The 12,731-nt window shown below is 24.1% G+C and overlaps 1 protein-coding gene across 3 annotated transcripts in view; it reads left to right on the top strand.

Annotated features, from left to right (window-relative positions):
- The window catches only part of LOC129606647 (uncharacterized), a 95,692-nt gene extending 83,721 nt beyond the window's left edge, over nt 1–11,971 (top strand). For all 3 annotated transcript variants that reach the window (XM_055517062.1, XM_055517063.1, XM_055517061.1), the window contains exons 5-9: nt 3,659–3,802; nt 8,019–8,148; nt 10,144–10,176; nt 10,271–10,432; nt 10,618–11,971. In XM_055517062.1, the coding sequence (XP_055373037.1) occupies nt 3,659–3,802; nt 8,019–8,148; nt 10,144–10,176; nt 10,271–10,432; nt 10,618–10,760 (612 nt within the window). In that variant the 3' untranslated portion in view covers nt 10,761–11,971. The remainder of the gene's footprint in view (nt 1–3,658; nt 3,803–8,018; nt 8,149–10,143; nt 10,177–10,270; nt 10,433–10,617) is intronic.
- The last annotated feature ends 760 nt before the right edge of the window (nt 11,972–12,731 follow it).

Below are 12,731 nucleotides of genomic sequence, written 5' to 3'. Positions count from 1 at the left end.
TTACAAGTAAGTATTTTTTTTTAGAGTTGTACGATAGTTACACGAATCAATGCTTCGATCGAATACTATTGAGTTTGTACAATAATAATTTTTAATTATTTGATGAAAATTTGTGTGTCATAACTGAATTTGAAGTATCATTAGGATAAACCGATATTCGGACATTTATATAACTATAAATTGACCCAGAATCCAAATCTCATCAAAACCATTCACACATGTCAATACCAAAAACATCAAATTTCGTAAACATATACACTATTTATAAAATGAATAAAAATTTCACGGTGAAATTTAAAAATTATGTATATAAGATTTCTATTGTGACAACGTCATTTTATTTTGTAAATTTGTTTAATTTTAAAAATATTGGAACCTTAAAATGTAGTAGTTTTGTTAAAAAATTTATAATTTCAAAATAAAGGGTCAATTGTTTACTTCTAAGAAGTATTTTTTTTTCCTTCTTTACTCCTAGGAGAAGTATAGGGCTAGTGCATGATATCTATTATGCCCTAGTTTCTATAGTCATAGAGAGTTAGCTAGTTTTTATTTATATTAAATATTTCAGTTTATTGATATTTACTGTTTATTTTTCTTAGTTTTTAGTATCGAATATTATGAATATTTGAAAATTACTTGTATAATATTTATTAGTATTGCATATTAAGTTATATAATATTGAATATAATTTTTATAGTGACCTGACCGGGTTTTGAACCCGAGACCCTTCGGTTAAAGAGCCGGTGCCATAACTACTGCACCAATGGTCAGGTTTACAAGAAGTATTAAGGTCTCCATATTGCAATTCATAAAAAATGTAATCACGTCTTCAGATATCACTCATATTACTAGATATCACAAGATATTGTCTATATAATTACGCAGTATTTATATACTGGCCAAATCCTCACTAGCTCTAAAAGTAAATTGAATTAACAGATTTTCCTTTTTAAACTTTTTCCACGAATACAACGTGAAACTATTCGAATTCCGTTTAATTTTCCTCTATACCAGCGTCTCATAAATTTGATATGACAATGCAATATTTTTTTAACTTAAAGTTATAAAGTTTTCTTTAAAAAAAAAAAAACACAATATAAACTTTTGAAATAAAAATGAAAAAGTACAATTGTTCAACTAATAAAACTTTATTAAATTTGATTTTTTTATATACCTTTTAAATTATAAATTTTTTTTTTTTTTTGGCAGTTTAATTTTCTAAATGGAAGAAAGTAATTTATTTTGAACACTGTTTTCCTTAACTTTATTTTTTATTTTATTGTTTTTTTTTGAATTTTGCGAAACTTGAACAATTTATTCTAACACTTTGATTATTTAAACTTTTGTTTTGAATCAAAATATATGGGAAGATGAAAAACAAAACTGTTATAACATAATTTGATAAAGACTCCCGCATTTCGAATAAATCTGTTTTATAAGCTTTGAGTAAACATACCTTTAAAAAAATAGAAATACGGCTCTTAGAAAAGGTTTCTGATTTCTGTGAAAAGTAAGGTGACTTTTCGTACTGCTAGACGAAACTTAATTATAACATTGCAAACTTACCTGTTGACTACTTTTTTATAAATGATAAAGAATGCCCGTACCAAAAGTTCGTTGAACAGAACTTATCTCAAAATCTAAATTTTATCAAATTGTCTCTCATCCTCGAATTAATATATACTATTCGTTGGGAATTAAAGAAGGAATCAGAAAGAAGGCGGTCGGAGCGCTGGAGAAGTCTTCTGGGGCTGCGGCAAGAAAAAGAGCTCCTGGGAGATTATGACCAGAAGCGATTTAAGAAAATTATAGGGATGGGCAACAACCAGGTGAGAGTCCTCACCGGAATTTTGAGTATCGGTGCACCTCCTGGAGGAGTGTGATGCTCTTGCTCGTTGCTTTAGTTCATGAGCCCCGCACACGAATGGGGGCGCACAATAGATCCTTATACGTGGTCGCGGTGCACTGTTGCCCCCGTTATACAAATCTACAAATCCTCGAATTAAATTTAGATACAGAATTTTCGAGAAAAAAAAACGGTCAGCCGCACTTGAGATACAGATCTACACAGACAGACTGACAGACAGACAGAAATCTTTCTAAATAAACTTCTTGTGTTTCCACCAAAATTTCGACATACAAAATTTAGTTCTATTACATAACCTCTCTTATTATATGCAATTCGGTCGGTAAGAAGAGAAGAGATAAATAGGGGAATATAAAAAGGAGAAAAATATTCCATTATGAAATAAATTGAAGCGACAATCACCTAAAGCACGGACTTGAATCTATATACTGTTGCCGTTGAACACACTGTAAAATTGTGTCTGATTTAGTAGGTAAAGACCTAGATATCAAAGAGCATGAAAAGTTCGGTTGTATTCAAAATTTTTTCGCTTGCCTCTTATTTCTCTGAAACTTTTCAAAACTTCTATAAAAGCAAAAAAACCTATAGTGAATTGGTAATTGTGGTACAATGTGAAAATAATTTTTATTTTCATCCTTAAAGTATGCAATTTTTTTTTTTTTTTTTAAAGACGCAATTCCACGTATTTGCGTGAAATTTGCTGCTTTAAAAACCATTGGTTTAACGCAAATCCATTTCATTAATTGTCAAAGCAATTATAAGCTGTTTTCCGTATTTTCTTAATTTTTTTTAAGTGAATGTCACTATTTTAAATTATTATCATTAATTTATTTTATTATAAATACTTTAAAATTTTTAATATCCTTTTTTGATAAGCGTGCAACCAAAAATGGAGAAAAGAATGTTTATTATATTTTTTCTTTCAACTTCCTTGCTTAAATTCATTTGTTACACGAATGAGGAGCAAAGTGAGAAAATTTTGACACCATCAATTATTTCAAGTAACTATACTTACTATCTATCCTTTTATCACCTAGTATATAGCGGTTTTTTCGCGCTGACATTGTAAAACAAACAAGAAATTTATATTTATAAACGGATATGTGTATGTATATTACAAACACGAACATTATAATCATTTGAAAAAAAGGAAGTGTTAAACGTAATGCCATTTTTATAGCAGTTTTGTCAAAAAGTCATGAAAAATCATAAATTAGAAATGATTTAAGACAAAAACCAGGTTATTGTGAGCCAAAATATATGCAATATTAATTTCGAGCATTAATTGTGGCGAAGAATAAGTAATTAACCTACTATATACTAGCTTCTATTTGACCAAACTGACGATTTTGCGTTAAATGATGATTATTTTGACTCTTGTGTGAAATATTAATTTGCATGTCAATTGATGCTTGGCCTAAGCAATTTGCCTGATTTAAATTTAACAATCGACTATAATAAAAGAACTTCTAAAATTAAACAAAAATCGTTGTCAAATACAAAGAAAAAAAATTATTTTTCAATTATTTAATTTTCAATTTTAATTTTTTAATTTTAATGCAATTATGTACTTGAAAAACAATGATGTCATACTTTAAAAGAAAGAAAAACAATAATTATTTGTTTTCTTTCTTTACTCATAAAATTTCAATTATAATTTTTGTATTTGTTTTTTAAACCACTTTAATAAATTATGAATTTAGTTTTTCATTTTAAGAACTTAATTTTAAATTTATTATTAAATTTTTAAAATTAATTTTTGCATTTTGCTTTTTTTCTCTGCTATTTTAGATTTCTTCCCGACGAGATTTGAATAATGGAGAAGAATCACCGAAACCATTATTGCAAGATAAAGACTTCATATTAGATTGTTTATGTTGGCATAATGAATATCGTGCTAGACATGGAGCATCTGCACTCACTGTTTCACCGGAGGTATTTTTTTTTCTTCAATTATTTTTTAAATTAAAATTTTGAATTTTATACAATAAAAACTATTTTTTGTTTTTTGTAAAGCTTAAGTATATAATTATAAATTTGTTATACAAAGTATAAAAAAATTTTATATACAATGTTTTAATTTTTAATTTAAATTATGACAATGCATTTATTTTCCTTTCAAAATCTGAATTATTGTACATTTTAATGAAAATTTATGAATTATATTTAAAAATTTTAAATGGCTTGCAGTATAACAAATTTTCGTAATTTTATATATTTGTCTTATTTGGTTTGAACAAATTCACATTAAGGTACGCTTTTTTATGAACGCAGTGTATCGCAATATTATAAAGCGAAAATTAGACTGCGCTATATTAGACTTCATAGGCGAATTTTGCCAATCTCATTGCTCAATTCATTTCATGGTTCATAATAATAATTACTTTTGTGTTTTATAGCGAAAATATTATGAGTAAAGCATATGAACTGTTTTGATTTTATAGTTATAGTTTTGCAGTTTTGAATGTATGAAAATCTCTATTTTTTGTAATACATGGTAATATTTATTCTTTTGCTGTAATTTTGCCATATATAAAACGTGATAAGTTTCTAAAATTATAGAGTTTTATTCATTAAACGGCGTATAACACTCTTATTTATATGGGACATAAGCGTCAAATCATATCAATATTTAAATTTATGAAGAAATTTTTGCTATACTGTATATAGAAGAAGTAGTATATTCAAAACAGAGTTCAATTTATGTGTAAAGTACTCCATCAACTTCGGAAATAATTCGGAGTGACATATATTCTTTTAAATGAAATGCAGTAAAAAGAAACCAGAAGAACAACAACAGCAAAATGACAGCAAATAATTCAAACAATAAATAGGAATTCTGTGAAAAAAACTTTAAAATTACAAATTTTTATGTTATTTCGTAAACTGATGCTCTTTAAAGGCTGTCAAGGTGTCAAATATGTTTATTTTTTTCTTAAAATATAAATTTTATACATTGACATCTTTATAAATGACTTGACCACAACTAAAATATTAGATCAAAGCAATAAAAGATTCAAAATAAAAATTTGGACTTAAACCAAAATTTTAATTGTCAATTATTTGCAATTAATGCAAAAAGTAAAAAAAAAAGAAAGTTAAAATATAAAAGCAATTTGTACAAAATTTGTCTATACTTTTAAAATTATTTTACGTCTATGGGCATCACTTCAAACAATTATCTCTGAACATAAAAACAAAAATTTATTTTTAGAAAAGTTTTCAAGTGGGAAAATTTTAAGTGGCAAAATTTTAAAAATCATTTTTATTTTTTTTTTCTTTAATTATATTTTGATTTAATTTTTAATGAATGAATTCCCTCTATATATGTATAAAAATTTATGTATGTGCATGATAAATCTCTATGAGCCATAATTTATAACAATAAGATACGAAAAGATCAAAAGCAATGAAAAGAACAAATTACAAATATAAATTATTTTTATTCAAAAATAAAACTTTATGAAATTTCGGAAGGATGCAATTTAATAAAATTTATTATTAAAAATTTAAACAAATAGATTCTATGGAATTATAATTTTTTGAGGTTATTTTGAAATTGTCTATTTCAATGATTACGTAAATTAGGCGGCAAAACCGTAAATAAAATTTAATATCTAAACTCTAATATTTAAATTATCATAATTATACAGAGAAAAAATTTAGTAAGAGTGTTACCGTTTATTTACAAGTATTTATCGTTGGAAACAAAAACATCATTACGGTTTAGTATTAAGCGTTAAGACTTGAAGGGCAGTGAAACCTGAATGCAAAAATTTGATATTGAATTGATAAGTTGATGTTGCAATGAAAAATTAGGTGACTTTTCACTTCAATATCTGACTCCTTTTCATAAAAAAAAACATGTGTCAATGTAAATTTTAATATATTCCCGAAATAAATTAAATAAGAAAAACATACGCCAAAATTTGTAAAAACTACGGCCACTCTTATTTTTAAATATTTTCAAATACAATTCCTTTCTGTTGTTATTATTAATAATTGCCTTAAAAACAAAGGCATAGATTTCAGATTTTTTTCCTTAATAAACCTAATTCATCTGTCTCGAGCTTTTCATAACACAACCCTTAATTGCTGAATTCCTTTACTATACTTTATGACTTCTTTCATTGCAATATTTAAGAGAACTTTGAAAACTCAAAACAAAAGATCTTAAAACTCAATGATAATTTTTTTTAGTTTTTTTTTTATATTGGATCTTGCAAGCATTTGACATAAATAAATCATAATAAATTCATAATAAATTATTTTTATATGCATAAATGACTTGCAATCATCAAGGTAATCATTATTATAGTTCATTGATTTTACTACAAGTATAATTTTAAATCTAAAAAATTTTAAAAGTATAGAAGCCAATTTCAAATCGAATTTTCTTTTTTATTCTCTTTTATACCACATGAAATGACAATGAACCCGCAATTAAACTTATATACATTGCCTGCGAATATTTATTTTTTGATTTGCTCATTTTAAATGATATTGACATAAATAAGTTTCTATTTAAAAATCTTTTTAAAGATTCTTGTTTAGCTATTTTTGTATAATAAATTTAAAAAAATAAATTCATATTTGATTAAAATTAACATTTATATTTGTTCAGAATTACACGGGATTATTAATATTTATGCTATTTTGTTGCAATAAACTTCGAAAATATTTTAAAAAAAGCAATTAAAAATTATATTATATGAGTGTGAATATGTCCGTAAATATTTAATTCAATATCGAAGAATTAAATTCTAATTAATTACACGAATTATAATATATTGTGCCTTTTCTTAAAGAGACCGAATATTTTTGGGTTTTAATAATCTAATAAAGTGTGTGCAAGAAATACAAGTTTCTATCAATAGAACTAAAATTTTGATATGAAATTCTAAATATATGAAATCTGGTAATATTATAAAAATTATTACCGAAATGTTTAGATGATTAAGAATTTAGTTATTACAATATTCAAATGTAGTTCTTGAATTTAGAATCTGATAGTATTCCATTTGAATATTGCAATTGATTTTAATCTAAAATATTGTTACATAATTCTGCACCATTACATAGAAGAAACCCAACATAAGTTGATAAAAATGCTACACTAAAGTCACATATGTTTCTGAAGTATATTACAACGGCATATTTATTAAAAAAAAATTGGTTTTTATTTTAAATAAAATGAAAATTTTTATATCAAGCTGTTTTCATTTTAATTCTTTGAATTGTTTTCCTATATATACACAATAATTTAAATAAAAATTTTCTTAAAATTCAATTTATTTTTTATCATCCCTCTCCATATTCAAAATATTTTGTATGTATAGGATTTTCATTAAAATAAATGACAACAAAACAAACAAACCATCTGCAGTCTATCTACTCATTTAAAACAAACAATTGAATTGAAAATGAAGTAGAAAAAATAAAAAAATAAACTGAACTAAAACAGAATGAATTTTATTATTCTGATTGCTTATTAATTCCAAAAAAGAAAAATTTTTTTTATAAAAATATAAAAATTCTTTCAAACAGATTTTTTTCAGTTAAAATCAAAACAAAAGGGACAAAGGAATTCAACTTTATTTTTTTTTATTATAATTTCTATCATTATTATATAATGTTCTTTTAAAATTCAGAAAAGAAAACAAAATTCTAGGATATGCGCATTCCTTATATTAATCAATATCGGGCACCTAACATAAAAGGAAAATATGTACATACATATTTTTTACCACAAAGGTTGGATAAGAAAAATAAATTTGATGAGATCAGAACATAATCGACCACATATTGTACTAGTGTATATTCTCGTGAATAATGTAAATTACAGTAACGAACGTATGTCTCATGCGTCCTAAACATTGTAAAATTATAAAATCATATTTTAAAAAAATACTCATGCTATGGTTATAAAGTTTTGCAGGAACAATGCTATTATTCAGAAACAATTGGTTATATGACATTAGTATGGTAGTTATGATGTACCACCTAGAATTGTTTAATCGTATGGTAAACACCAGAGTTGACACGACTAGTTCTACCTTATATTACATTTTAATTAATTTTATAATTTTTATTATTTATTTTTTAAAATTCTATTAGTTAAAATTATAATAATTTTTTTTTGTAATTCTAGCTATGTGAACATGCACAAAATTGGGCTAATCACCTGGCAAGCACGAATGAATTCTATTATAGATCAGAAAAAAGTCTTGGACAAAATTTATTTTGTTGTCCCATAAGTGCACTTGTTACAGACTTAACAGGTAAATGAAATTATTTCTTATTTCAAATTAGTGTTATATAAATACAAAGAAAATATTATTGCTAAATAAAATAAATTGAGAAAGCCAAGTTTTTCTATTGGACTAAAAAAGAATAAAGTTGGGTCAAACCAATGGTTTGTATTGCAGCACTTTTCCCTTCAACAAGTGAAAATTCTGCTTTTAAATACAGTCTATGGATACCTATCACACTATTAAAATTATTTTCATTCATATTAAAACTATTTCTAGGATTGCATATATCTAGGATGACGCATATATTCAGTTTTTGAAATAAAACAAAAATTAATATAAAAAGGGATTAACATAATGCTCGATTTTAAGGGTTAATTGTGTGAGTTAAGAAAAATAATTATATTTTTTAATTTCATGGAATTTACCGTTAGCTTTCTGCGTTTATAAAAATTTGAAAAAGCTTGCGGTTTCGGAAATATAAGGTGTCAAAAATTCAAATTTTACGAATTTCAAGAGACGATAACTTGAGAGGGGGTGGAGATGGAAAAAAATTTTCTCCTAACGAAATGAACTATTTATTAATGTCTACAAGCCCCTAAAATTTCAAAATTCTACAGTATGGGGTCTAAAAAGAAAAACGACATCAAAAATTTGGAAAAAAAGGACTTTAGATAACGGTCAATTTGAACGGCCATTTTGTTTTTCTAAAGTTTAACTATAGTATACCGCGCTAGGGGAAGCAAGCCACTGCCTTTCTGCGTTTGCAAAACTTCAAAAATGCTAATGGTTTCATTGCAACAAATATTTAAAAAATGCCATTTTTAGGGTTTTGGGGGGGGGGGGGGGTATAACTTCTAGAGGGGGGGAGATAGGTAAAAATTTTGTTCTAAGGAAATAAGTTTCTAGTGAAGATCTACGTACGTATGAAATTTTAGCTTTCTATCTTCAAGGGTGTAGAAGTTTTGTAAACAAAAAAAGTGTCCACGGACGGACGGACGGACGGACGGACAGAGTGAAACTAATAAGCACTTTTTTCAAAAAATTTTTTGGAAAAGTGCTAAAAATAATAATTTCTTTGCCAAACTTGCACTGTTACACGGTCAGAGTGAAGAAACTCTAATTACATACATTTTTTTTTAAATAAATATGCTAGTTTTGAAAAATTGAGAGTAAAATAATGTCAAATTACTCATTTACACAAATATTTTATTAACGTCACAAATTCTCTCAATTGGGTGTTATCATATCTTTTTCACTTGATTTATTTATCTTCAATAGACCCCGTATTGAAAATATTTCTAATTATATGCAAACAAAAAACAAAAATGTACATACATATTATGTATGTATATACATACTTATGTCTATGGACAGTTATACACCTTAATTTCTTTTCTAATATCTGAACATGTAATTTTATCGTTCATAATTTTAAAGTTATTCAAGGTCATTGCAGATTATAACCACTTGTATACATATGTATGTATATGTTAGTATGAAAAAAATTAAAGGCGGAATCAAGAAAATTTTTTTTTTAAATTTTTTGATTCAAATAAATTATTTATTGCGTCAAATAAAATTTAAAAAAACAAATTTACAAATTACCAACAAAAAACATTTAATAAATTTTATTACTATAAATGGAAAACACACCCTATAAATCTAAATTTCTAGAAATAAAATAAAAAATTTATAGAAGCATATACATGAATATATACATACATTGCTAATGTAGTTGTCAAAGTTTTTTACTTCTTGTCATTTAAAAATAAAAAATTTAAAGATTTTTAATTAAACTCCTTTAGATTTCCAAATTTTTAAAATTTGGCATAAAATGGTATTGTATTTTGCTTATAATCTAGCACAATTTATTCAACCAAATATCCCATTTCTGAATGATTATGTTTAATTTTGGTTTGGCCAAAAAAAAAAAAAAAATATTTTTGTACCATATTTTTTGTACCAATTCTTCTACTATAGAATTTTATAATTTACTATAAATGTATATTTTAAATATTCCAGGGCAAGAAGTCGCTTCCTACTGGTACAGTACTGGTAAGTTTCCATCTAACTCTATGATTGTGTATTTGAAACAATGTCGTCAATATTAAATTTTATTTTTATATACATATATATTTTTTTTTTGTAGTTCGTCGGTACAACTATTTTAAAGAACCCAGTTTATTACATACGAATGTAAATGCCGGTCATTTTACTCAAATTGTATGGCGTAGATCAAAATATTTTGGTGTTGGTAAAGCTACATCACGAACTGGAAAAATTTTTGTGGTGGCATACTATTATCCTCCAGGTATATAACTTATTTTAATATATTAAACATAGCTTATATATATATATATATATATATATATATATATATATATATATAAAGTACATATATATAAAGTACATAACTATATTATAAAAGATTTTATTTTTAAGAATATAGTTTTACAATTACTTTACTTTGCTTTTTTTTTCTAACACATAATTAAGGTAATGTTGTTGGACAATTTCAAGATAATGTTTTACCACCAATAATGGATCAAGATGGTCATCAACCACCAATTGATTTGGATACAACACCAATTGCATCAATATTAAAATCGAACAGTAGTGGAAGTGGTTCAACAAATTAAAAACACTATAATATTCAAGATACACAAAAACAAACTATAAAAGCAAACTATAAATATAATAAAAAGAATGATAATGCAAATCATTATGTTAAAATATAACAATAACGGTTCGCAATAAAACGAAAATAAAAGACTTTTTATATAGTATAGTTATTAAAAAACCTGAAAGAAGCCCGAATCCTTCCATCATACAAAATATTTTCAAAATAATTAAATATTGGCTTTTTATAAATCCATTTTGAGTGCATTTTTCATCATTGCAAAAAAAGAAAAAAATATATATATATGTATATATATACTAACTTTTGCTAAATAAAAATTTTATTTTCTCTGGAAAATGCGTAGGCGTATATTACAATGAAGAGTGAGAAAATGTTACAATATAACAAAATATTGTAATTTTATAAAATACAGTTTCTAAATTATTATATAAGAATATGCATTAAAGTACTTTTAACAAAATTAAAAGAGAAATTATTATGAATACGCTAGACTGCTTGTTATATTCAAATATATAGTTTTTACATTAAATATTACATTGTTACATTCGTTATTACATAATAAATAAATTTGACTGTGTACACATTTGTGTATTTCAAAATTTTGTGAAAGACATGATATTTCCAATCAACAGTGAATTCTTATTTAATAAAATTTTTTTTTTGCTAATTGATACCAATTTTATTGTATTATTTAATTAAGGCAAATATGTAATAGAAACTTATAATTGCTATATAAAATAAATTATGTACGAGTATAATAGTAATTGTAATTAATTTATTAATTTCTTGCAAAAACCTAAAAAATTAAACACTCCAAGTATGACAGCTGCAAAAAATCAGGTTGATACATACATATATAAAATTTTTAACATCTTAATTTATTATACAAATTTGCAATTATAAAAATTGCGTAATTAAATTATGTAGCCATTTAGAAACTTTAATATAAAACAATGTTTAACGATGTTAATGTAGTTAACCATTGCTATTATTACGAAATAAACTTCGTAATAAAGCAATGGTTAGCTACTTAGGTGGTCTTGTGCATTAAAAGAACAAAGATAAAAAAAAAACAAAATTGACCTATGTGTATTGTATTTTCTAGCGTATTTTAAAAATAATAGAGATTAATCAAGCATATTTTGATTAAGTATGAACTTATTAAAAAAAACATTACATGCATAAAAATTTTGATCCTTCATTGAAGTACGTAATTAACTATGCATATATATACCTAAATATATATATATATATATACAATATATATATATATAATGTATATATAATATATATAATATATATAATATATATATGTATATATATATTATATATATTATATATATATACATATATATATATATTGTATACATATATATGTATATATATTAAGTTATATAATATATATATATATATACCTAAAAACAAATTAATTGAAAATTTAAAATTTTAAATATCTACTTATTATTGTTACATATAATATATATATATATATATATATATATATATATATATATATATATATATATATATATATATATATATATATATACTAATATATACTAATATATTATACAATATCCTCAAACAGAAAGACTTCCATTTTTTGAAATGTGAGCTTTTTTTTTAAGTTAGTAGCTAAATATTAGAAATATACGTAATTATTATTGTAAATTATTTTAATTTTGCGAATCAAATTACAGCGAAATTTTCAATCAAAAATTAAAAAAAATTAATCATAATAAAAAAATTATTTTTTAATTTAAAAAATAATTCAATTTTTGCCTATATTGTGTAAGAGAAATCATTTTTATGAAATTAAATAAAAAATTATATATTTATAAATTATTTTTTCTTTATACATACATATATATATATATATATATATATATATATATGTATACTGTATATGTACGTATGTAAAAAAGAAACTATATAATATACATATAAAATATATAGTAAATTTTTAATT

Source organism: Condylostylus longicornis, unplaced genomic scaffold (genome assembly GCF_029603195.1).
Source record: "Condylostylus longicornis isolate FDR11 unplaced genomic scaffold, ASM2960319v2 ptg000020l, whole genome shotgun sequence".
Lineage (NCBI taxonomy): Eukaryota > Metazoa > Arthropoda > Insecta > Diptera > Dolichopodidae > Condylostylus > Condylostylus longicornis.
Note: the sequence above shows the minus strand (reverse complement) of the source record. Positions and strands in the feature narration are given on the sequence as shown.